This window comes from Polyodon spathula, chromosome 43, assembly GCF_017654505.1.
Source record: "Polyodon spathula isolate WHYD16114869_AA chromosome 43, ASM1765450v1, whole genome shotgun sequence".
Taxonomy (NCBI): domain Eukaryota; kingdom Metazoa; phylum Chordata; class Actinopteri; order Acipenseriformes; family Polyodontidae; genus Polyodon; species Polyodon spathula.
Window position 1 is genome coordinate 2,839,851 of NC_054576.1, and position 26,479 is coordinate 2,866,329.

General features: G+C 46.7%; 1 protein-coding gene across 5 annotated transcripts; it reads left to right on the top strand.

Annotated features, from left to right (window-relative positions):
• The first annotated feature begins 1,125 nt into the window (after window positions 1-1,125).
• On the top strand, window positions 1,126-24,771 carry LOC121305537. Of its 5 annotated transcripts, none has more exons than XM_041237192.1 (20): window positions 1,126-1,309; window positions 10,080-10,764; window positions 10,911-11,054; window positions 11,210-11,333; window positions 11,886-12,235; window positions 12,781-12,857; window positions 13,769-13,812; window positions 14,794-14,937; window positions 16,404-16,451; window positions 16,883-16,936; window positions 17,213-17,290; window positions 18,265-18,315; window positions 19,224-19,295; window positions 19,693-19,863; window positions 20,042-20,254; window positions 20,529-20,585; window positions 20,792-20,881; window positions 21,695-21,790; window positions 22,698-22,928; window positions 23,256-24,771. In XM_041237192.1, exons 2-20 carry the CDS (start codon window positions 10,406-10,408, stop codon window positions 23,745-23,747), a joined length of 2,895 nt encoding a protein of 964 aa, XP_041093126.1. In that variant the 5' UTR covers window positions 1,126-1,309; window positions 10,080-10,405; the 3' UTR covers window positions 23,748-24,771. The 5 variants fall into 5 exon arrangements, with proteins under 5 accessions (XP_041093126.1, XP_041093127.1, XP_041093123.1 ...); XM_041237189.1 differs by having other exon boundaries at window positions 1,127-1,309; window positions 11,883-12,235; XM_041237190.1 differs by lacking the exon at window positions 1,126-1,309 and adding an exon at window positions 5,738-5,777 and having other exon boundaries at window positions 11,883-12,235.
• The last annotated feature ends 1,708 nt before the right edge of the window (window positions 24,772-26,479 follow it).

A 26,479-nucleotide genomic window follows, 5' to 3' on the forward strand; every position in this document is an offset into this window, starting at 1 on the left:
GAAAACGCTTGGCCTGCCGTCGCCACGCTGCAGAAGACCCCTCTGTGTTTGACGTCTAGATGCGGTGACGCTGGGCCCGTTGCGTTCTGCAACGTAAAGGAAAAAACGCTGTGGTGCGATCCAGAGACGTCGACGGTCGGGGAAACAGCGATCGGTGAATCCGAGCTAATTTCAATAGTCCACAAAACAGTTCGGCGTGACGCTTTGCCCAATCAGACCAGTAGGGGTCGCTGTTACTTGGTGACCCCGCAGTTAAAGAAAGGGGCTTGTTCCCAGGAGGTTGGAATCCTGTGTGCGTGGGACCCCGAGCGAGTCACCGAACCTCCTTGTGCTCCGTCCTTCGGGCGAGACGTCAAACAGACGAGGTCCTATTGGAAGAGACTCTGGAGGCAGCAGTTGTTGATGATGCAGAGTTCACCCTCCTAGTCTCTGCAAGTCGCTAAATGACTCATTAATTAATACCCCAGCCGATATCCCTCCCATAGTCAGCGGGGGGCGCAGCGGCCAGCTCACGGCTCCCTGTAGCCGCCCCCCCCACCCCCCAGTCACGATCGGCAACTTGGCGCGACCAGGATTCGAACCAGCGAGCTCTCGATCGCCTTACTCAGCCTAGCAATTATTCCATTATAGACGTTATTTTTAATTACTCTGTATGAAATGCAATCCAGGGTACGGGGCTTGTGCAAAAAAACAAACAAACAATGGAACGCTTGTGATGTCACAGAAGGGACCCCCCCCCCCCACGAGTGACGTCACAGGTCCCCCTCGCCTGTCTCAAGAATCTTTCGTGTTTGCGGATTCGTTTTACGCACAGTAACCTCGAGTCGATTCATAAAACGTGCATGACTGTAATAAATCTTGCATCTGCTTTCCAGGATTTGTGTTGTGTGTGTGTGTGTGTGTGTGTGTATAAATAACAAAACTAAACAACCACAAAAAAAACGATCAATTATTCTGTAATTATTATTTTACTTCAATTTTCTGTTTTTTTTATATATATATAAAAGTCGTAGGAGTATTTTTTTTCGGAATAGTTATAACGAGGCTAAACTTTGAATGTTTGTTTGTTATTATTTTGGTCCTTCCCACTGACGATGAGGTTGTCCTTGCTGCTCTTCTCTGAACGACGTCTGTCCGTGTTACACATGCCCACTGTGATCCACTGGGTAAAACTGAAGATTAGAGGAAGGGGGTTGGGGAGTTAATGATATTATCGCGGTGTGCGCGTCCTCGCCTCAGCCCCAGTGCGCCTTATCGTTTTGCGAAGGGTTGCTGTGGATACGGATCGGGGGTCTGCCGACGAGCGGGGGTAAGTAAATTAACGCCAGAGGGAAAGGAAAAAAAAAATAGCATTAGTTGTTTTAAATCCCTCCCAAACCTTAGTTTGTTTAAACGGGTAGGGAGAAACGAGGCTGAGTGGTTGAAAAGACGTGCTCTGAATTTTAATGGATCGCACAAAGGCGAGCGAGTCATGTGGTTTGGGGAAAGGGGGAGGCAGGGGACGGGACGGGACGGGGTTGACGCGCTGCCTGGCCGGCTGCGTTAATGCGCATTCACTCACAATGCATTGCTTGGTTTTGGACGAGAGCGGCAGCGCAGGGTGGAAGGTTGCAAGTAGAGCTTCGTGTTGGGTATTTAACACGCAGCGCATTGCAAAGCGCAGTGCGGTAATGCCAGCGACGCTTTCCACAAGCGTGCACCGCGGGGCAGGGAGAGGGGGAGCCGCTGGCTTAGCAGCTAGACCGGTTTTCCGATCGCTGTATTGATATTTGTCACACAGTTAACAGCTGCCTCACTCAATTACAAAGCGTGCCTATTTATAGAATGGGGGCATTGGCTTCCGCGCTATCTGTGCAGTATTATCATTCAAAACAAACAAAACTATATATATAATATGCAACTATAGTATATTTTGCAATGTTTTTTTGATACATTATTAGTATATATTCCAATGTAATTTTGTATTGGCTATTTTCTTTTCAACGTAAACGAAATAATTCGGGAGATATTTCCACAGTTAATAACGCATCACCGCTATTTCCAGTTCCGTGGGGAGACTCCTTCTCAATGAATATCCGATCATAGCTCATATATATATGAGCTGGCTTTTAAATCTTAATTTAAAAAAAAACAAACAAACAAACAAAAAAAACAATGAGTTTTTAAAATTCATGGTTAAAAGGATATTCAAAAATAAACAAAACACTTTTTCAAATAAATTTTCACTTAAAAGGTGTAACTTTTAATTGAACTGTGTGGCGGGAATAATTCGAGTTATTTAAACTGTCAGCTGAAAATCGCCCCTTCTGTAGTTTTGTTAATTTATTTGTGTTCTGTATCAGATTTTGTGTTTGCTGACAGTCAGCACTCGCGTATCCAACCCTGAAAAAAAATTTGAAATCAGAATTGTTGCTGGTGTTCCATTTGTTATCGTTATAAAGCAGGTTCGTTCGAGCGAGGGTGTACTGTATTTCATATTAGATCTCAAAATGTCGAAACATTTTTTTAAAAAAAATTTGAAAAAATGAGAGGAGTCCATTCAGCCCGTCTGAGCTCGTCCAGTTCTGACAGCTGATTGATCTCAGAACTTTCTCAAGTCTGGTCTGAAAGGATCCCAGTGATTCAGCAACATGACTATGTAACCCATTCCATCCCCTCACCACTCTCTGTGTGAAGAAGAGTCTCCTTCAACAACATGACTAGGTAACCCATTCCATCCCCTCACCACTCTCTGTGTGAAGAAGAGTCTCCTTCAGCAACATGACTAGGTAACCCATTCCATCCCCTCACCACTCTCTGTGTGAAGAAGAGTCTCCTTCAGCAACATGACTAGGTAACCCATTCCATCCCCTCACCACTCTCTGTGTGAAGAAGAGTCTCCTTCAACAACATGACTAGGTAACCCATTCCATCCCCTCACCACTCTTTGTGTGAAGAAGAGTCTCCTTCAGCAACATGACTAGGTAACCCATTCCATCCCCTCACCACTCTCTGTGTGAAGAAGAGTCTCCTTCAGCAACATGACTAGGTAACCCATTCCATCCCCTCACCACTCTGTGTGAAGAAGAGTCTCCTTCAGCAACATGACTAGGTAACCCATTCCATCCCCTCACCACTCTCTGTGTGAAGAAGAGTCTCCTTCAACAACATGACTAGGTAACCCATTCCATCCCCTCACCACTCTCTGTGTGAAGAAGAGTCTCCTTCAACAACATGACTAGGTAACCCATTCCATCCCCTCACCACTCTCTGTGTGAAGAAGAGTCTCCTTCAACAACATGACTAGGTAACCCATTCCATCCCCTCACCACTCTGTGTGAAGAAGAGTCTCCTTCAACAACATGACTAGGTAACCCATTCCATCCCCTCACCACTCTCTGTGTGAAGAAGAGTCTCCTTCAACAACATGACTAGGTAACCCATTCCATCCCCTCACCACTCTCTGTGTGAAGAAGAGTCTCCTTCAGCAACATGACTAGGTAACCCATTCCATCCCCTCACCACTCTCTGTGTGAAGAAGAGTCTCCTTCAGCAACATGACTAGGTAACCCATTCCATCCCCTCACCACTCTCTGTGTGTGAAGAAGCGTCTCCTTCCCTCAGTCCTAAGTCTATCTCCACTTCAATTCCAACAGTGTTCCTCTGGTCCTGGTTTCTGTGCTGTGCACACAGTGATGGTTTATCAACTGATTTTAAGGACTCCTTACTTCTGAGTTCAGTTTTACCTAAAGCTGAGAGTCCAGTGGAAGGAGATGTGGTCCCTTTTGTTGGATGAACTAAACCAGATTAATCGTGAGCTTTCAAGACCTCAAAGGTGTCTTCTTCAGGTGAAGATACTTTTCCAGGAGCTTGAAAGCCGGTTCCAGGAGACCTAGTTTGGGGTTTGCTGTATCAAACCCCCCAAGGCGTGCCGCGCAGCGTCCTGAAACCTACAGACTCCTGAAACCTACAGACTCCTGAAACCCGGTTCCAAGAATCAAGGGCTCCGTGTTAATTAATTACCCAGCTAATAATTAAAAAAAAAAAACTTTTGCAATTTATTTTTTGAAACGGTTTCGTATCTGGAAAAGACACCAAAGCATAGACCAAGGCACATTTATTCATATGTACCATGGCATTCTTAGGATCAGTATTGACCAGAAAATAGCGTCTCTCACGGATTAGGCAAGATGACTTAGAACCTATTGGATCTTTGTCACCTGTGGAGGGGGGGGGGGGGGTCTTGACACTGTATCGAGGCTCTCCCGATGGGGGTGGGGGGGGGGGGTTTGGTTTGTTAAAATTGCACAACATTTTTTGATTTGAAAACCCTTTGCTTACCACCTCCGATAAGGAGTGTATTTACAGAGGGTCCGCTTACTGGCGAGTCGCACCCTCAGTGGGAGTGAGCCGTGATCTTCCTGAGGACTCCAAGGGAGCGTTCGCGTTGACCCGAAAGGGCTTTCCCCCCTAGGGGGGGGGGGGGTGCAGGTACCTCTGCAGGCGCCGAGGCGAGCTCGGATGCGGACGCCTGAATCGGTAGAAAATTAGCCATCGGAGGAACAAAATACAAATGAAAGTGAACATGCATACTTCACTTGGTCGTATCTGGGTTATTAAAATGTTAATTAGTTATTATAGTTCTAGGATCCAAATAGCCCACGTGTCTTAGAATTAGTTAATGTTGTTTTGAGGGTTTTTTTTTGTCGTGCGCCACACGCGCTGAAACTTTTTTGAAAATTTTAAAAAACAACAACCAAAAAAAAACAAAAAAAAACCGCTTTGAATCGCTGTAACAATTATTATTATTTTTTATTTGCGATCGGTCCGATCGGAATTAATAGGGGGGCGGGGAGGAGGGAAATTAAACGCGAATCCAGCGGCGTGCGTAAAAACGCAGAAGCCCTTATTTTGATTATAATCTTGAGAGATCGCGGTTGTTAAACAGGGGACTTCAAAACAAAACAAAAACTCGTAACGTGTTTTCGTGGGGGGGGGGGGGACCGATCTAGTTGTTTTTTTTTTTTTTGCTGTTGTTTTTTTAGGGCGGGAAAGAGAGGAAGGACAAACTGCGCATAGTTCATTAGCCGCTGCGATCGTGGCGGAGCGCAGCACTTCTGAAACACGTAAATCTATCACTATTATTATTATTATTATTATTATTAATATTATTACTAATAGTCGGCATGAAACAACAACCAGAGCTGCACGGGCGTTACTGTTAACACAAAACAGCGGCGCAAATAAGGCGAATGGAGGCTCCTGCTGCGTCTTCGCGAAATGGGGAGAGTATTGCGCAGCACGCGCAACAGCCTCTTCTTACGAGGAGGCTCGTAACGGTCTTCGCGAAATGAGTGCTGAATACAGCAGCGCGCGACAGCCATTTGCGCGTTCCTGTTGAATAAAGGCAGCTTTTAGAACGCGCAGCTGCGTTTTTTTTTTTTTTTTTTTTTTCTAAATCTAGGACTCGGCGATCGTCCTGTACCTTTCGGCCCCTAGGGGGGGGGGGAGAGGACTGGGGGGGGGACCCTCGGGGGGGGGGAGCATTCTGCCACCCACGTGATACGGGAAACCCGTCTCTGTTATACGCGCTTCAACGACAAGGCGGCGGTTTCCGCTTTTATAATTTTTTTGGGGTTTTTTTGTTTTTTTTTTTAATTTTATTTTTTTTTTATTTTATTTTATTTTTTTATACTCCTCGAACCGACACTGAGTACAGAATTACGACGCTAGCGATCTCGTTTTTTCCCTTTATAGAAAAACAAAAAAGGGAAATACTTCAGATTTAAACGCCGAGTGTGACGTCGGCTAGAGGGCTGCTGCAGATAACTATATAACCTTTATCATATAGAATATAATGAATATGCGAAACCAATACGATTCTATTTTGTATGCTATAATATTATTATTATTATTATTATTATTATTATTGTTTTATTATTATTGTTGTTGTTGTTGTTGTTGTGCCGCGAGAGACGGACAGTAATGTTAGATTAGAACTGTAACAAACGTCTCCATACATAAAATAACGTTTATTTTATTTTATTTTATTTTTTATTACTGTTTACTTTTGATAGTTCGATTTCAGTACACTTTCCTGCACTACATTATGAGTAACTATAATAGTAACACAATCATTTCCAGTCTTGACCATCTACTGTAATCGATGTCTGGCTCGGCAGCTGTTTATTGAAAAGCATTCTCCACCCCCGCTTGAACGGGACAGGGGAGATTTTAATACTTCAGATTTCATGCATTTATTTGGAAATATGTCTTTATCCCAGGCGACTCACGCAGGTGTTACAGGGCAGCAAGGACAGGGTTACAATGCAAGCTTCGTATTTAAATACAGTGTTGTTTACAGCAAGCGCAGATAATAACACTGCTAGAATCCAATATGAACTAGGATGCCGTGTATAATAATAACACTGCTAGAATACAATATGAACTAGGATGCCGTGTATAATAATAACACTGCTAGAATCCAATATGAACTAGGATGCCGTGTATAATAATAACACTGCTAGAATCCAATATGAACTAGGATGCCGTGTATAATAATAACACTGCTAGAATACAATATGAACTAGGATGCTGTGTATAATAATAACACTGCTAGAATCCAATATGAACTAGGATGCCGTGTATAATAATAACACTGCTAGAATCCAATATGAACTAGGATGCCGTGTATAATAATAACACTGCTAGAATACAATATGAACTAGGATGCCGTGTATAATAATAACACTGCTAGAATATGAACTAGGATGCCGTGTATAATAATAACACTGCTAGAATCCAATATGAACTAGGATGCCGTGTATAATAATAACACTGCTAGAATCCAATATGAACTAGGATGCCGTGTATAATAATAACACTGCTAGAATCCAATATGAACTAGGATGCCGTGTATAATAATAACACTGCTAGAATACAATATGAACTAGGATGCCGTGTATAATAATAACACTGCTAGAATACAATAGAATCCAATATGAACTAGGATGCCGTGTATAATAATAACACTGCTAGAATAATATGAACTAGGATGCCGTGTATAATAATAACACTGCTAGAATCCAATATGAACTAGGATGCCGTGTATAATAATAACACTGCTAGAATCCAATATGAACTAGGATGCCGTGTATAATAATAACACTGCTAGAATACAATATGAACTAGGATGCCGTGTATAATAATAACACTGCTAGAATACAATATGAACTAGGATGCCGTGTATAATAATAACACTGCTAGAATACAATATGAACTAGGATGCCGTGTATAATAATAACACTGCTAGAATCCAATATGAACTAGGATGCCGTGTATAATAATAACACTGCTAGAATCCAATATGAACTAGGATGCTGTGTATAATAATAACACTGCTAGAATACAATATGAACTAGGATGCCGTGTATAATAATAACGCTGCTAGAATACAATATGAACTAGGATGCCGTGTATAATAATAACACTGCTAGAATACAATATGAACTAGGATGCCGTGTATAATAATAACACTGCTAGAATCCAATATGAACTAGGATGCCGTGTATAATAATAACACTGCTAGAATCCAATATGAACTAGGATGCCGTGTATAATAATAACACTGCTAGAATACAATATGAACTAGGATGCCGTGTATAATAATAACACTGCTAGAATACAATATGAACTAGGATGCCGTGTATAATAATAACACTGCTAGAATCCAATATGAACTAGGATGCCGTGTATAATAATAACACTGCTAGAATCCAATATGAACTAGGATGCCGTGTATAATAATAACACTGCTAGAATCCAATATGAACTAGGATGCCGTGTATAATAATAACACTGCTAGAATCCAATATGAACTAGGATGCCGTGTATAATAATAACACTGCTAGAATACAATATGAACTAGGATGCCGTGTATAATAATAACACTGCTAGAATCCAATATGAACTAGGATGCCGTGTATAATAATAACACTGCTAGAATCCAATATGAACTAGGATGCCGTGTATAATAATAACACTGCTAGAATACAATATGAACTAGGATGCCGTGTATAATAATAACACTGCTAGAATCCAATATGAACTAGGATGCCGTGTATAATAATAACACTGCTAGAATCCAATATGAACTAGGATGCCGTGTATAATAATAACACTGCTAGAATCCAATATGAACTAGGATGCCGTGTATAATAATAACACTGCTAGAATGCCGTGTACAATATATGAACTAGGATGCCGTGTATAATAATAACACTGCTAGAATCCAATATGAACTAGGATGCCGTGTATAATAATAACACTGCTAGAATACAATATGAACTAGGATGCCGTGTATAATAATAACACTGCTAGAATCCAATATGAACTAGGATGCCGTGTATAATAATAACACTGCTAGAATACAATATGAACTAGGATGCCGTGTATAATAATAACACTGCTAGAATACAATATGAACTAGGATGCCGTGTATAATAATAACACTGCTAGAATACAATATGAACTAGGATGCCGTGTATAATAATAACACTGCTAGAATCCAATATGAACTAGGATGCCGTGTATAATAATAACACTGCTAGAATCCAATATGAACTAGGATGCCGTGTATAATAATAACACTGCTAGAAACACTGCTAGCCAATATGAACTAGGATGCCGTGTATAATAATAACACTGCTAGAATCCAATATGAACTAGGATGCCGTGTATAATAATAACACTGCTAGAATCCAATATGAACTAGGATGCCGTGTATAATAATAACACTGCTAGAATCCAATATGAACTAGGATGCCGTGTATAATAATAACACTGCTAGAATCCAATATGAACTAGGATGCCGTGTATAATAATAACACTGCTAGAATACAATATGAACTAGGATGCCGTGTATAATAATAACACTGCTAGAATACAATATGAACTAGGATGCCGTGTATAATAATAACACTGCTAGAATACAATATGAACTAGGATGCCGTGTATAATAATAACACTGCTAGAATCCAATATGAACTAGGATGCCGTGTATAATAATAACACTGCTAGAATACAATATGAACTAGGATGCCGTGTATAATAATAACACTGCTAGAATACAATATGAACTAGGATGCCGTGTATAATAATAACACTGCTAGAATACAATATGAACTAGGATGCCGTGTATAATAATAACACTGCTAGAATCCAATATGAACTAGGATGCCGTGTATAATAATAACACTGCTAGAATACAATATGAACTAGGATGCCGTGTATAATAATAACACTGCTAGAATCCAATATGAACTAGGATGCCGTGTATAATAATAACACTGCTAGAATACAATATGAACTAGGATGCCGTGTATAATAATAACACTGCTAGAATCCAATATGAACTAGGATGCCGTGTATAATAATAACACTGCTAGAATCCAATATGAACTAGGATGCCGTGTATAATAATAACACTGCTAGAATACAATATGAACTAGGATGCCGTGTATAATAATAACACTGCTAGAATCCAATATGAACTAGGATGCCGTGTATAATAATAACACTGCTAGAATACAATATGAACTAGGATGCCGTGTATAATAATAACACTGCTAGAATACAATATGAACTAGGATGCCGTGTATAATAATAACACTGCTAGAATCCAATATGAACTAGGATGCCGTGTATAATAATAACACTGCTAGAATCCAATATGAACTAGGATGCCGTTTTGCCAGACAAATAGTAAAGGGCAGGTGACAGTTAAGCACAAATGAAGGGATCTAAAACATTTTACTAAAGCCCCTTTTCACGCTGGCACACCTATCCTAGGTCTTAGAGATTGAACACAGACAGCTCGGGCCAAGGGTCACAGAGCATTTTAGGATTGAATCATAATTAGGTGGATATATGAACATAATTTAGATATTTTTATTTACATCATGTAATCAAAGAAACTACAAAACGACCTCACAAAAGAAAAGGCTACCGTCGAAATACTTCATGAATTCAATGACAAGTGTCTCCCTCTCTCTCTCTTTATTTATAATTATGTTGGTTTTTTTTGTTGGTTTTTTAAACAGGTGGAAAATCTACCCGACAGCCTGATTTATAACGACCGTCTGACTGGGAGGGAACAGAACGGAATTCCCCGCACCGCCCCCCCCCCCAAAAAAAAATAAACGAAACCCGGGTCGTTAGATTCTGATTGACACAGGAACCTAAAATCTAAATGACAGAACTGTAGAATCCAGACCACCTCAAAATCAGGAATTTGCCGTTCGGAACCCTTTTGAAATACAGAATCGGAGAGCAGAGCCTTGGAAGTCGTTCCGGAGGGAGAATAATCGACTCTCTTCTGAAGCGTGCATGAGTTTCGCAAAGGTCAGCACGGACCCTGGCTGCTGAAATGAGTGAAGACCAGCCGGAACACCCCTCGGGGAATGGGCTGGTCGAGGGAGGGGAGGAGGCTGGGCCAATCGCGTCAGCAGCAGAGCAGCCTGGACCAATAGGAGTGGGGGAGACCGATCCAACAGGGGAGCTGGCAGGGAGCGAGGAGTGGGAGATTGAGCTGGTCCGAGCTGACGGGAAGGAGGACGGCCCGCCGGCGCAAGAGGATTTAGCGGCTGGAAGCCGCGAGGTGAACGGCGCGGCGGACGTCCTGCCAGGGGAGAACGAGAGCAACGGCGGGGAGAGCGAGAGGGGGAGCAGCGTGGCGTGGAGCGAGACAAACTTCGCGGGAGACAGCAAGAGGCAGCGGCGAAACAAGTGAGGGGAAAACAGGGCAAGCTTTCGCGGGCGTTTCCCGACGGGGCGTCAGTTAGCTTTCAGATAGCTTTGCCGCGCGCGTTTCCGGTCTGTTTTGACGTGGCTTTCTTACAGGTTGTCTGTGTGACGTCTCTCCCCTCTCCCAGCTCTTTCGGAGGAACCCGTCGGAAGAAAGCACTGGTGGAGGACGACTGGGAGGACTGGCCCATACTGGGATCCGGGTGGAAAAGGAAAGAGGTGTTCAGGAGGTCCGGAGCTTCTATGGGGAAGACAGACACTTACTATATGAGGTATGGGGCGAGGCTAATCTTGTTTGCAGTCAAGGGAGGAGGGGTGTGGCTAGTCAAGCAGACCAGCGTTTGGGCTCTAGTGCTTCAGCAGTAGGCGGGGGGTTTGTGGCTGTGTGTTTTGATTGGTGCTCCCTGCTCTTCCTCTGCCTCTCCAGCCCGGACGGCAGTCGGATGCGCAGCAGGATTGAGATGGTGAAACACATCGGAGGGCAGATGGACCTCACTGAGTTTGACTACAAATCTGGGTGCTTTGTGGTGCCCGGGGGAACCCCGAAAAGGGTAAGACCGGTCCGGTTACCCCGATATTTAAGGATGTAAATGAAAAGAGTAGTAGCAGTACTTGTGAATGTGATACCACGAGGTTCCTCAGCCACTGACTCGCTGTGTGTGCGTGCGAGACCCCGAGCGAGTCTCTTCACCTCCTTGTGCTGCGTCCTTCAGACGAGACGTCAAACACACGAGGTCCTATTGGAAGAGACTCTGCAGCAGCAGCAGTTGTTGATGATGCAGAGTTCACCCTCCTAGTCTCTGCGAGTCGCTTTGGGTAAAAGCCTCTGCTGTTAGTAGTTCCCTGTGAAAATTCCCAGTCTAAATTATAAACTTATTTTTTTATTTTAAGCACTTTAAAATAAATACAGTGAGAGTTTGGTTTTTTCTCTGACGCCCCACCTCTCACCTGAGTTAATAAGAATCAGCAGAGTTGATGTGGGTCGTATTTATGTTGTTTATTAGTGGAAGTGTCATTTTCAAATGGTAATTGCAGCTGAACTGCAGAGCGGTTTTGTGTTGTCATGGTGATTAGACGGTCCGGTCTCGTTTCTCTTCTAGAAGGCAGGAAGAGGGAGGAAGAAGAAGGAACAACTTTTGATGGAAAGGGACGATCTAGTCTCCACCCCCGACTCCGTGCGGACCCCCGACCGCGTCTTCACCCCCGACAGCGCGCTTGCCTCGGACAGGATCTGCACTCCCGTCAAGACCCCCCAAACCAAACCCTCGCCTCAGCGCTTCTCTCTCCCCAAGGCCTCCCCGGTCAAGTTTACCACCCCGCCGAATATCTCCCCCCGCCCCTCTTCCTCCACCTCCTCCGCCTCCTCCTTGCACCCCGATCCTTCCTCCTGGTCCCGAGCTGTAACGAACGAGCTGCACACCCTGCCTTTCATACCCACGGAGCCCGTCGTCTTGTAAGTGTGGCTAATGAAAGTGTCCCATTGTAAAAGCACAGCACAGTGGAAGCATTGTAAAGCACAGAGAGGTCTGGTAAAGCATAGGGAAGCATTGTAAAGCACAGAGAGGTCTGGTAAAGCATAGGGAAGCATTGTAAAGCACAGAGAGGTCTGGTAAAGCATAGGGAAGCATTGTAAAGCACAGAGAGGTCTGGTAAAGCATAGGGAAGCATTGTAAAGCACAGAGAGGTCTGGTAAAGCATAGGGAAGCATTGTAAAGCACAGAGAGGTCTGGTAAAGCATAGGGAAGCATTGTAAACACAGAGAGGTCTGGTAAAGCACAGGGAAGCATTGTAAACACAGAGATGTCTGGTAAAGCACAGGGAAGCATTGTAAAGCACAGAGAGGACTGGTAAAGCATAGGGAAAGGGACCAGACTTTTATTTTATTTATTTTTTTTCCTATGACGTTCGAATCAAATCTCAAATTGGTACTAAAGCCCAGATTTCTGGACACCCTCCCATTACTGATTGTCTTTGTCTTCCCCGCCCCCCCCCTCACAGGGGCTGTGAGAATTGTGGGAAACCTCTTTCCAGAATGGAATTCGGAATAACTGGGCAGCTGTGTTCCAACTGCAAACGTAAGCGCTTTCTTTAAAATCCCATTCAGAAACGAGGAGGGGGGTGTGGCTGTGCTGCTTTCACTAGGAGTTTAATAATGAGACTCCCGCTGCACAGCGGTGTGATCCAGTCCTGCTTTCACTAGGAGTTTAATAATCAGACTCCCGCTGCACAGCGGTGTGATCCAGTCCTGCTTTCACTAGGAGTTTAATAATCAGACTCCCGCTCCACAGCAGTGTGATCCAGTCCTGCTTTCACTAGGAGTTTAATAATCAGACTCCCGCTGCACAGCGGTGTGATCCAGTCCTGCTTTCACTAGGAGTTTAATAATCAGACTCCCGCTGCACAGCAGTGTGATCCAGTCCTGCTTTCACTAGGAGTTTAATAATCAGACTCCCGCTGCACAGCAGTGTGATCCAGTCCTGCTTTCACTAGGAGTTTAATAATGAGACTCCCGCTGCACAGCGGTGTGATCCAGTCCTGCTTTCACTAGGAGTTTAATAATCAGACTCCCGCTGCACAGCGGTGTGATCCAGTCCTGCTTTCACTAGGAGTTTAATAATCAGACTCCCGCTGCACAGCAGTGTGATCCAGTCCTGCTTTCACTAGGAGTTTAATAATCAGACTCCCGCTGCACAGCGGTGTGATCCAGTCCTGCTTTCACTAGGAGTTTAATAATAAGACTCCCCTCCACAGCAGTGTGATCCAGTCCTGCTTTCACTAGGAGTTTAATAATCAGACTCCCGCTGCACAGCGGTGTGATCCAGTCCTGCTTTCACTAGGAGCTGTGTGGTTAAAATGATTGATTGAATTTTTTACAGGGTGATTATTTTTGCAGGGGGTGAAAACATAGATTATTTAATTGAATTCATTTTATTTCTTGTAATCTTTGTCTCCTTCCCCCCACCCCCCCCCCACCCCTCTGGTACAGCTGCTATAAAGCCAGAAACCTCTCGAAATATCGTCTTCAGAAAGGTAAGCGTCACAGCTTTGGTTGTGTATTATTATTATTATTATTATTATTATAAATTGGTCATTCAGCAGACGCTTGTAACGACTCGCAGAGACTAGGAGGGTGAACTCTGCATCGTCAACAACTGCTGCTGCTGCAGAGTCTCTTCCAATAGGACCTCGTTTGTTTGACGTCTCGTCTGAAGGACGGAGCACAAGGAGGTTCAGTGACTCACTCAGGGTCTCACACAACGAGTCAGTGGCTGGGATTTGAACCTCCTGGTATGAAGACCCCTTTCTTTACCCACCGGACCCCCAAACCCCACCTCTTCTGGGTCAGGTTACTGGCTGAAGGCATGTCAGTCAATAGGGGAAAGCAGCAGCTGATTGGTTAATGACGGGATAGACGCCGTCGAAGGGGGCGGGGACAATGTGAGCTTTCGGGGGAGCAGAGGAAGTGCTCTGGAAGCGAGGCCGGCAAACCGAGAGTTCTTTCAGCTGGGGGGGGGGGGGGGGGGGGAGTTTTGTTTCTTTTCAAAAGCTGCGTATTCGAGAACCGTGTTTCATTAGTGGCAACGGCTTTTTAATGTCAAGAGAGAGAGAAATACTTCTCTGAGGAGCAGAGATGCAAGATTATTCGAGCGTACAAATCATACGAATATTTTTCGAAGTACCGTACTACAGTTTTAGCTTCCAGTAGACTTTTTCGTTTTATTGATCATGGTTTCATCGTTTCTTTGATTACACAACGTTAAATTAAATATCTAAATTATGTTCATATATATATATATATATATATAATATTTTTTTTTTTTTTTTTTTTTAATTACACCTCTAACATTTATTGCAAACCCTTTGGCCTCCTCTGTAGTTCTTCATCTAAGTTTTTCACCACCTGGAGTGGAATGGCTATCCTGCAGGAGCGATCGCACCCCAAACCCCCCCCCCCCGTTGTAGGGGGCAGTGTGCCGCTCTCACCCGGGCTTTTCTCTGCCCTCTCTGCAGTGGCTGCCCTGCGGCCAGTGCGTGGCGTGTCACGTCACTGTGGACTGTGGAATGTGTGCCAGCTGTCGGAATGGGCTCCTGAACCCAGACTCGGCCAGACCGGTCCGGTGTCGGAGAAGGAAGTGTCTCCGGCCCGTCCGAAAGGTACTGGACCAGCCAGACCCCCACTGTGAGACAGACCGGACCCCCACTGTGAGACAGACCAGACCCCCACTGTGAGACAGACCAGACCCCCACTGTGAGACAGACCAGACCCCCACTGTGAGACAGACCAGACCCCCACTGTGAGACAGACCGGACCCCCACTGTGAGAGACCAGACCCCCACTGTGAGACAGACCGGACCCCCACTGTGAGAGACCAGACCCCGACTGTGAGACAGACCAGACTCCCACTGCACAGCACTGTGAGACAGACCACTGTGCACAGACCTGTGAGACACTGTCCCATTGCACAGCACTGTGAGACAGACCGGACCCCCACTGTGAGAGACCAGACCCCCACTTGCACAGCACTGTGAGACAGACCGGACCCCCACTGTGCACAGACACTGTGAGACAGACCGGACTCCCACTGTGCACAGCACTGTGAGACAGACCGGACTCCCACTTGCACAGCACTGTGAGACAGACCAGACTCCCACTGCACAGCACTGTGAGACAGACTCCCATTGCACAGCACTGTGAGACAGACTCCCATTGCACAGCACTGTGAGACAGACTCCCATTGCACAGCACTGTGAGACAGACTCCCATTGCACAGCACTGTGAGACAGACTCTCCCATTGCACAGCACTGTGAGACAGACTCTCCCATTGCACAGCACTGTGAGACAGACTCCCATTGCACAGCACTGTGAGACAGACTCTCATTGCACAGCACTGTGAGACAGACTCTCCATTGCACAGCACTGTGAGACAGACTCCCATTGCACAGCACTGTGAGACAGACTCTCCCATTGCACAGCACTGTGAGACAGACTCTCCCATTGCACAGCACTGTGAGACAGACTCCCATTGCACAGCACTGTGAGACAGACTCCCATTGCACAGCACTGTGAGACAGACTCCCATTGCACAGCACTGTGAGACAGACTCCCATTGCACAGCACTGTGAGACAGACTCCCATTGCACAGCACTGTGAGACCGACTCCCATTGCACAGCACTGTGAGACAGAGAAGCGCAAATAACGACTAGAATACAATATGAACTAGGAGGCAACAAGTTAGGATCACAGTGAGTTATATCAAACCCTTCCATGCATGAAGACCTCATACGCATGGAAACATCTCTTCTAGTCTTTATATAGATTATATGTGGAAGACTATCAAGCAAACGCATGACAGAGTCAAAGGAACCAGATGCCATGTACAAAGAAAAACAAAACTAAAGTGAATGTTAATAAATATGACATTTACTACTTGTTATATTTCAGCTGTTTTGCAAGTATTTCATGCATGATGAGCATGCACGCACAATGCGTTGTTAAACACGAAGACGACGTTGCTTATGATATTTGAGATCAAGTTGTGTTTTAATAAACCGGGCTGCTGTAGAGTGACGTGTAATAGATGATTGTATTACTTCATTATTGCTATTAATCATTTTTAGAAGAAGACACTGAAAGGACAGAAGCGTGGGAAGCAGATTAAATCCACAGTGAGTATTATTATTATTATTATTAATTTTTCATTTTGTGGACGCTTTTATCCAGAGCGACTCGCAGAGACTATGGGGGGTGAACTCTGCATCTTCAACAGCTGCTGCTGCAGAGTCTCTTCCAGTAGGACCGCGTTTTGTTTGACGTCTTGTCCGAAGGACGGAGCACAAGGAGGTGAAGTGACTCGCTCGGGGTCTCACACACACACACACACACACACACACACACACACACACACACACGCACACACACACACACAGCGAGTCAGTGGCTGAGCTGGGATTGAACTGGGAATCTCCTGGTAGCAAGCCCCTTCCTACACTGAAATCTTTGTGAATATTTTTTTTTGAAGAAGGGATTTTGCCCTGAAATATATTTGTGTTATTATTTGTTCTGATTGTCATTTAAATGTTTTTTTTTTCCTTTCCAGAAACTAAAGAAGAAACTGCAGTCTGATTATTTGGCGAGAATGAACAAGATAAGGGTAAGGTTTTTTTTTTTTTTTTTATTTTGTATTTGTGTTGATCTGCCACGCTGTTGTTTTTTGCATTCTCTCTTATTTGCAATCGTTCTCCTCCATTCATCCTCCAGCTTTCTAATTAGCTAAAACCGTCACTCTGGCTGACATTGTAATTAACAGATGGCATTTTTATCAATTAAAACGTGCATATAAAATATAAAATATCATGAGAAGCTGCTGTCCCCTCCCTAAAATAAAAGCACAGCACAGTGATTGGAGACTGGCCGTGTCTGCTTTCAGAGCATGCAGAAGGTGAAGCTGGAGGAGAGCAACCCAGAGCACTGGGAGGATAACGACTACATCGTGCCGTTCAGCAAGGTGAGAGGCATCCCCTTCGCTCGCCGACCGCGCGAGGAGAACATGGCAGCACGGGCTCCTTTTGCAAAGTAACGCTGCGTCACCCACTCCAGGTTTCACTAGCAGCTTGATCAGCCCCCAGTGTGTCTCGCTAACAAGCTCAGGTGTGTCTGATTATTAAACTCCTAGTGAAAGCAGGACTGGATCACACCGCTGTGCAGCGGGAGTCTGATTATTAAACTCCTAGTGAAAGCAGGACTGGATCACACTGCTGTGCAGCGGGAGTCTGATTATTAAACTCCTAGTGAAAGCAGGACTGGATCACACTGCTGTGCAGCGGGAGTCTGATTATTAAACTCCTAGTGAAAGCAGGACTGGATCACACTGCTGTGCAGCGGGAGTCTGATTATTAAACTCCTAGTGAAAGCAGGACTGGATCACACTGCTGTGCAGCGGGAGTCTGATTATTAAACTCCTAGTGAAAGCAGGACTGGATCACACCGCTGTGCAGCGGGAGTCTGATTATTAAACTCCTAGTGAAAGCAGGACTGGATCACACTGCTGTGCAGCGGGAGTCTGATTATTAAACTCCTAGTGAAAGCAGGACTGGATCACACTGCTGTGCAGCGGGAGTCTGATTATTAAACTCCTAGTGAAAGCAGGACTGGATCACACTGCTGTGCAGCGGGAGTCTGATTATTAAACTCCTAGTGAAAGCAGGACTGGATCACACTGCTGTGCAGCGGGAGTCTGATTATTAAACTCCTAGTGAAAGCAGGACTGGATCACACTGCTGTGCAGCGGGAGTCTGATTATTAAACTCCTAGTGAAAGCAGGACTGGATCACACTGCTGTGCAGCGGGAGTCTGATTCCCTGATTTTTGTGTTTTTTTTATTTTTTTTATCTTGTCGTCGTTGTATGAAGTTCTGCTTCTAATTCTGCGTACTGCTATTATCGATCGACCGAAAAGGAATCATTTTGTGTCTAATTTCAGAAAGAGAAGAAGGAACAGTACAGCTGTTTGAGTGCGGGAATGATAAGAGAGGTGAGCGTGCTTAGTAATGTTTGGGCTCCCCCCCCCATCCCCTCGGACTGGCCCGGGGAGGGGGGGGCCCCGTCAAGTAAGTAACATACCATGGTCAAAAGCCCCCCCCCCCCCACGGTCAGTTCAGTCATTGTATGGTACGGTTTCGGGGGGGGGGGGGGGGGGGGGGGGGGGGGGGGGTGGGGGGGGGGTTCGGGGGGGGGGGGGGGGGGGGGCAGTTCATTCATTGTATGGGTACCATGGTTTTTCCAAAGGGGGGGGGGGTCAGTCAAGTAAGTAACATGGTACGGTTTGCGGGGGGGGGGGGGGGGGGGGCAGTTCATTCATTGTTGGTACATGGGGGGGGGGGTTGCCCCCACGTCAAGTAAGTATGGTTACAGTTCAAAAGCCCCCCCCCCAGTCAAGTAAGTAATCATACCATGGTAAGCCCCCCCCAGGGTCAGTTAAGTAACATGGTATGCCAAAGGGGGGGGGGGGGGTCAGTTCATTCATGTTACCATGGTATGCCCCCCCCCCCCCAGTCAAGTAAGTCAACATTGGTATGCCAAAAGGTTCCCCAGGGGGGGGCAGTTCATACCATGTATGGCCCCCCCCCGGGGGGGGGGGGGGTAAGTAACATTACCATGCCAAAGCCCCCCCCCGGGGGGGGCAGTTCATTCCATGTATGGTACGGTTTCGGGGGGGGGGGGGTCAGTTCATTATTGTATGGTACGGTTTCGGGGGGGGTCCCCATTCATTGTAAGGTACGGTTTCATACCATGGGGGGTCAGTTCATTCATTGTATGGTACCCCCCCGGGGGGGTAAGTAACATTCCATGTATGGGCCCCCCCCAGTCAAGTAACATTGTATGGTACGGTTTCCTGTAATTGTAATTGAACACAGTGTCACTGAAATTGTTCTTTTCCAGTTTCCCGTCCCACAATACCACGAACCAGAAGACTTCTCCTACTTCTACGTGGATAATGAGGACGACAATGACGTGAGTCTGTGTGTGTGCGTGTGTGCGTGCGTGCGTGTGTGTGTATAGAGATTTTATGTGTCTGTGAGAGAGATATATAATGGGAGAGGCTCTGAAAACTCAGTCCAAAGTGTTCTGAAAAGACTCTTGTTAGATATTTAAAAGTCTTCTGCTTTAAGAAGTTTCTTTTTAGTATTCAGACTTCTAGTGGCGCTAATAAAATGCATTTTATCACTGCCTTCAGTAGAAGCTTAATAAATTCAACAGCAAGCGTTTCCGCAGGGAAGCCGTGAACACGTTCGCAGTGATGTTTCTTTCTTTCGTTGTGTATTTATTTTTTAGTGAGTAGTGTTCACAGCTGGGGTTCTCCTCGCGCTGGGGCGGGACTCTTTGACATGGCGTGTGTGTTTCCCTGCAGGACCAGGACGGACCCAAGAAGCGAAGCCGGCGGTCGTGTGGGCAGTGCCAGGCCTGCCTGCGCACCACAGACTGCCGCACCTGTGACTTCTGCCAGGACAAGCCCAAATTCGGGGGCCGGAACAAGAAGAGGCAGAAGTGTCGCCTCCGGCAGTGCCAAGTGGAGGCCATGGTGAATACAGCACTGTCCAATACAATACAGCACAGTCCGATACAATATAACATCGTTCAGTACAATACAGTACAGTCAGTGGCTGAGCTGGGATTTGAACCTCGTGGTATCCAGCCCCCTTTCTCTAACCCCTAGACCGCATAGCCTGTAATTAATAAAAGTTTGTGTTTTTTGGTAGAGGCACCTCCTTCCCTTCCAGCGGGGTCAGACGAAGCACATGGAGGACATCGGCTGGCTCGGGCCCGGCAGGCCACGCCCCCAGTCCCCCAGGACCCCCAAACTGCGCAGGAGCAAGGCGGGGCGCCCCCGAAAGACCCCGCACCCCACCTGGCCCTCCTGGGAGGCGTTCGAATTCACCAACGAGGAGGAGGAGGAGGAGTACGAGCTGCAGGTAACGTCAACGTTTTCGAATAAGATCGACCAATCTCAGCAGCCGGATTTCCAGAGCTTTATAACAGCCCCCGTGTTCAGAATCAGGCACTCTTGTTTTCTGGGGTTTAAAAAAAATAAAAAATTAAAATAAAAACGCATACCAGGTACCATTTAAAAAAAAAAATGTATATATTATATATCTATTACTGTGATGGAAAGTAAATCATTACAGTCCGTTGAAATTTTGCTACGTTTTCCACCCAGCTATTAATTGAGTGTCTCTTTCCTGTCAGTATGAAGAGGCGCTGGAGGAAGGTGGCGTGGGAGAAGACATTCAGATAGACAGACAGGTACCCCCAGGGGGGGAAGGGACCCCCTCCTCCCCCCAGACTCCCGTCCAGGAAGCTTCAGCGTTTGTAAGCAGGGCTGGGGTGATTTCCGGTGTTTTCATTCCCTTTTTCAAAGTGGAAATCGGGAGGGGAAACAGGACTTGACCCCGGTCCTGGAGCCCGCAGAGTCTCTAACCTGTGCCCCCTTTCTCTCCTCTTCTCTCCAGGGGGACCCCACACCTCAGTTGCCCCAATACCCCGGTTACCTCAACCACAAAGCAGAGCAACTGGACAACAGCTACCCCATCAGGATACAGGTGAGTCGAGGGAGGAGAAGGCACTGCCTAATAATAATAATAATAAAAATAATAATAATAATAATAATACTAGACTTCATTGAGGGGAGCTCTGAACCCCAGGACTGGGTGCAGCAGCAGCAGCAGGGCTAGTGTGAGTTTCTAACCCTGCTCAAACTCCTGGCTCCTGATCATTGCAATATTAATAATACTAGACTTCATTGAGGGGAGCTCTGAACCCCAGGACTGGGAGTTTCTAACAGCAGCAGGCTCCTGATCATTGCAGCAGGGGAGCTAGTGTGAGTTTCTAACCCTGCTCAAACTCCTGCCTCCTGATCATTGCAATATTAATAATACTAGACTTCATTGAGGGGAGCTCTGAACCCCAGGACTGGGTGCAGCAGCAGCAGCAGGGCTAGTGTGAGTTTCTAACCCTGCTCAAACTCCTGGCTCCTGATCATTGCAATATTAATAATACTAGACTTCATTGAGGGGAGCTCTGAACCCCAGGACTGGGTGCAGCAGCAGCAGCAGGGCTAGTGTGAGTTTCTAACCCAGCTCAAACTCCTGCCTCCTGATCATTGCAATATTAATAATACTAGACTTCACTGAGGGGAGCTCTGAACCCCAGGACTGGGTGCAGCAGCAGCAGCAGGGCTAGTGTGAGTTTGTAACCCTGCTCAAACTCCTGGCTCCTGATCATTGCAATATTAATAATACTAGACTTCATTGAGGGGAGCTCTGAACCCCAGGACTGGGTGCAGCAGCAGCAGCAGGGCTAGTGTGAGTTTCTAACCCAGCGAGATGTTTGATGTCTTCTCCTCCTCTCCTCAGGGCTGCTTGAAGACAGATTACGGAAACATCGAAATCATGAAAGTGAACGAGTTCTCAGGACCCGGCGCCCAGCTGAGCGAATGCTACCCCTCCACTGTGAGTAAACCAGACCAGAGTTAAACACGGGGTCACTCGCAAAACCGTCTCACTTGAATGATCTACTTGTGTGTGTGTGCCAGTCTGTTGGCAGATTTATTCAAAGGGCGACAGGCAGAAGGAGTTACAGGGTCACAATGTGAGAGTGTGTCGATGCAGTGTAGTTTACAGCAAGTGCAAGTGATACTGCTGGGATGCAGAAAGGGTTACAGCAATGTAATCTTGCTGAAGGTGAGGTCTGGCAAGCCCGCTGCCCATAGTCTTGAAAGAGGCTTAATTCAAGCCTTCATTTCAGAGCAGCGAGACGACACTTAAATCGAGTTTAAAAAATAAATAAATAAATAAATAATCCTGTTTATTAATGCAAGAAAGAATTCAAGATCCTCACCCAAGTTTCCAGGCGCGGAATTCGGAGATTCGCTCGAGGCTCCCAAAATGAGTCCTCGATTTGTTTTGTTTTTTTTTATCTGAAGTAACGTTTGCCAAAGTGATGTCGCCACCAGTTGCCAGGGCAACCGGCTCCACCCAGAGTAAACTGCACCTCGCCCTTTTTAAGCGCAGACAAAAAAAACAAATACCAATTATAGACCTGCGTCAAAAATAAGAGTCCTGAGGCAAATGCGGTGTGTTGCAGAACCGTTTTTGTTTTCCTCTCCCTGAGGTTAAGTTCAAATCCACAGTATGTTAACACAGGGAAGGGAATCAGGCTCCTCTTGCACAGCAGTGTCACCCACTCCAGGTTTTACTAGCAGCTTGATCAGCCCCAGCGCGTGTCGTCTTATTAAACTCGTAGTGAAACCAGGAATGGATCAAACCGCTCTGCAACGTGAGTCTAATTGCCAACCCCCCAAAAAAAGGTCAAACATACAGTCCCATTGAGTGCAGGGGGGGGGTCTTTGTCTTCCAGGAAGTCCAGGTTCTGTACGACAGGACGGGTGCCCCTGTCCTCTTTGAGAAGCCAGCCCCCGTGGTGCCCCAGGTGTTATACAGCAAGGCCACAGCGCCCCCTTTCTGCAGGGAGGAGCAGTTGCAGCAGGGAGAGCGGGAGCCGATCGAGACCATCGACCTGGACGAGGAAGAGGACGAGGGGGTGAAGATCGTGCAGGTCGACGATGACGTGCTGGAGGTCACGCCAGTGGTGAGAGAGAGGGGGGGGGGAGAGAGGGGAGAGAGAGAGAGAGAGAGAGAGAGAGAGAGAGAGAGAGAGAGAGAGAGAGAGAGAGAGAGATGCAGCAGCAGGAATTGCAACAGTCCTTGGCGGCAGATTCAGAAATACTGAAAGAAATCTCTCATATTGTTGCGGTCAAAATGTCTTGTCGCTAAATTTATTCAGTTTCTTTTAGTGTTTGTGTTGAAGACGTTGAGAGAGACTTCCAGTTTGCCGTTGAATTTATTAAGTTTCCTTTAGAGTTTCTCTTGCATTTTCTGCTATACCAATCCAGATGTTTCCCTTCTCTCTTCCCAGATCACTGGGATCTACAGCCTTGCCTCTAGCGAGGCTGACCCACCCCAAACCCAACCCCAACCCCAACCCCAACCCCATGAACTCCTCCTCTTCCTGGACCGGATCAGACAGGTCCCCCTCCCGGCACACTGGGTGGGCCTGGCGCTGGACGGCCCTCGGATCCAGCTGCTCCAGTGCTCCAAGCTCTCCACCATGTCTGACACCGTGGTCCAGATCGAGCACGGGTTCTACTACCAGATCACGGTGCAGGGGCAGGCCCTGCTGCTCTCGCACCCCGTGTACGAGCGACACCCGGAGCGGCTGCGCGCTGTCGGGGACGTCATCGGCCTGCTCGCCGACCTCGAGGGGTACAGGGTGTGCGTCGGGTACCCCAACAACCTGCCCGGAGCCGAGGACGAGCCCTTGATGTTCGTGAGAGCAGCCACCTGCGAGCTGCTGGTGCAGGGCGAGGAGAGGTGCGACCGCTGCAGCGTGACCCCGCTGGTCGTGTGACGGGGGACAGGCACGGGGGGGGGGCGTCTCATTCTGATTTTGTTTTCCCTGAAACGAGATTGCCGTCCGATTTTTCCGCGCGAGAATCGCAGACAGCCCGACTCCTGTAAAAGGCTCTCGGTTAAAGAGAGAGAAATTTAAACAGATTTGTTCAAAATGTTTTTACTATTCGTTTTTTGGTTTGCTTTTGTCTCTCTTTGATTACAACAACGCGAACCTAGAAACTCAATCCGCTGGATTTGAACCCTGGACTCAAGACTCGCAGAGCCTCAAAAACGCTCCTAAAACCCCCACCCTGCCCCCCCAGGTGTGGCTGCAATGTGTTTTTTTTTTTTCTTCAAAGTTAAATTCTGTGCAAGACAAAGACTCTACCTCAATATAACTTGTTTTCTATAGAATAATAATAATTGAAAATCATGACTGATGCAGAATGCACAACTGACTGTAAACTCATCCTGCAAGGCAGTCCGCACCCCTTTAAAACCAGGGGTGTCCCAAACCCTGGACGAAAAATTGCTTTTAAAATGATTGGACAGCCCTCCAGGACTGTGATTGGCTGATTGGACAGCCCTCCAGGCCTGTGATTGGCTGACTGGACAGCCCTCCAGGCCTGGGATTGGCTGATTGGACAGCGCTGTTATAAATAATTTTATGCAGCTTCTACTGTCGGTTTTAAGCAGATAAATTAAACAGAGCCCCTTTTATCAGATTAAAGCTGCAGCTATTCTTTCACTGTTCCCTATTCACACAGACTTGCGCGTCCGCAAATGCCCGCTAGAGGGCAGTGATTCTGCTTGTGATCGATGGTCCAGTGTTAATTAAGCTACAATGTTAAACTCTGGACACTAGGTGGCAGCAGTGGCCCGAATGAAGGTCTGTTTGATTGCTTTTAGAATGTTGGTTGTAATTTGTGTTAAACGTCAAAATGTACAGAACGAGATGTAAACAGAAGTGTGTGTTTTATTTATGGCTTGTCCACACTGCAGCCCAGCGCTTTCCTTCTCTAACCACTGAGCTCCTCAAACCCACTGCCTTCCACACTGCAGCCCAGCGCTTTCTCAAACTGAGCTCCTCAAACCCACTGCCTTCCACACTGCAGCCCAGCGCTTTCTTTATCTAACCACTGAGCTCCTCAAACCCACTGCCTTCCACACTGCAGCCCAGCGCTTTCTTTATCTAACCACTGAGCTCCTCAAACCCACTGCCTTCCACACTGCAGCCCAGCGCTTTCTTTATCAAACCACTGAGCTCCTCAAACCCACTGCCTTCCACACTGCAGCCCAGCGCTTTCTTTATCTAACCACTGAGCTCCTCAAACCCACTGCCTTCCACACTGCAGCCCAGCGCTTTCTTTATCTAACCACTGAGCTCCTCAAACCCACTGCCTTCCACACTGCAGCCCAGCGCTTTCTTTATCTAACCACTGAGCTCCTCAAACCCACTGCCTTCCACACTGCAGCCCAGCGCTTTCTTTATCTAACCACTGAGCTCCTCAAACCCACTGCCTTCCACACTGCAGCCCAGCGCTTTCTCTATCTAACCACTGAGCTCCTCAAACCCACTGCCTTCCACACTGCAGCCCAGCGCTTTCTTTATCTAACCACTGAGCTCCTCAAACCTCAAAATACTTGCAATTTCTGTGTTTTGAGGAACTCCGCAGTCAGTGTTTGGACAGTACAGTTGTTAAAGTTGTTCAGAAAGGTTTTTGGTTTTCTTTTTCTATTTGTAAATGAAGAATAATTCTCTAATGTTTTAATTAATTAAATAACACTGGATTAGTACTGTAAAATAAATTAAATGGTGTTTTCAGTTTGGAGAATGGAATTTAAGTCCCCTGTAATTCATTATTTGTTTTCATTGTTTTGTTGAAATCCATGAAATTAGTGTCTCAAGCCTGCCCTGGACTGGGGGGAGCCCCCTTTCTCTTAGGGGGGTGAGGGAGGGAGGGAGCAGTTCAGTCTCTGTGTCTCAAGCCTGCCCTGGACTGGGGGGAGCCCCCTTTCTCTTAGGGGGGTGAGGGAGGGAGGGAGCAGTTCAGTCTCTGTGTCTCAAGCCTGCCCTGGACTGGGGGGAGCCCCCTTTCTCTTAGGGGGGTGAGGGAGGGAGGGAGCAGTTCAGTCTCTGTGTCTCAAGCCTGCCCTGGACTGGGGGGAGCCCCCTTTCTTTTAGGGGGGTGAGGGAGGGAGGGAGCAGTTCAGTCTCCGTGCCTCAAGCCTGCCCTGGACTGGAGGGAGCCCCCTTTCTCTTAGGGGGGTGAGGGAGGGAGGGAGCAGTTCAGTCTCTGTGTCTCAAGCCTGCCCTGGACTGGGGGGAGCCCCCTTTCTCTTAGGGGGGTGAGGGAGGGAGGGAGCAGTTCAGTCTCTGTGTCTCAAGCCTGTCCTGGACTAGAGGGAGCCCCCTTTCTCTTAGGGGGGTGAGGGAGGGAGGGAGCAGTTCAGTCTCTATGTCTCAAGCCTGTCCTGGACTGGAGGGAGCCCCCTTTCTCTTAGGGGGGTGAGGGAGGGAGGGAGGGAGCAGTTCAGTCTCCGTGCCTCAAGCCTGTCCTGGACTGGAGGGAGCCCCCTTTCTCTTAGGGGGGTGAGGGAGGGAGGAGGGAGGGAGCAGTTCAGTCTCTGTGTCTCAAGCCTGTCCTGGACTGGGGGGAGCCCCCTTTTCTCTTAGGTGGGTGAGGGAGGGAGCCCCATGTCTCTCAAGATGGCGAAAGAGAGAAAAAAATAAATGAACAAACAGCC

Bases quoted from the DNA above. Each gene is read 5' to 3' on its own strand.
- LOC121305537 (XM_041237189.1), top strand. From the start codon at position 10,406: ATGAGTGAAGACCAGCCGGAACACCCCTCGGGGAATGGGCTGGTCGAG. The intron at 13,813-14,793 runs GTAAGCGTCACA...CCCTCTCTGCAG, and splicing joins GAAATATCGTCTTCAGAAAG to TGGCTGCCCTGCGGCCAGTG. The intron at 22,929-23,255 runs GTGAGAGAGAGG...CTCTCTTCCCAG, and splicing joins TGCTGGAGGTCACGCCAGTG to ATCACTGGGATCTACAGCCT.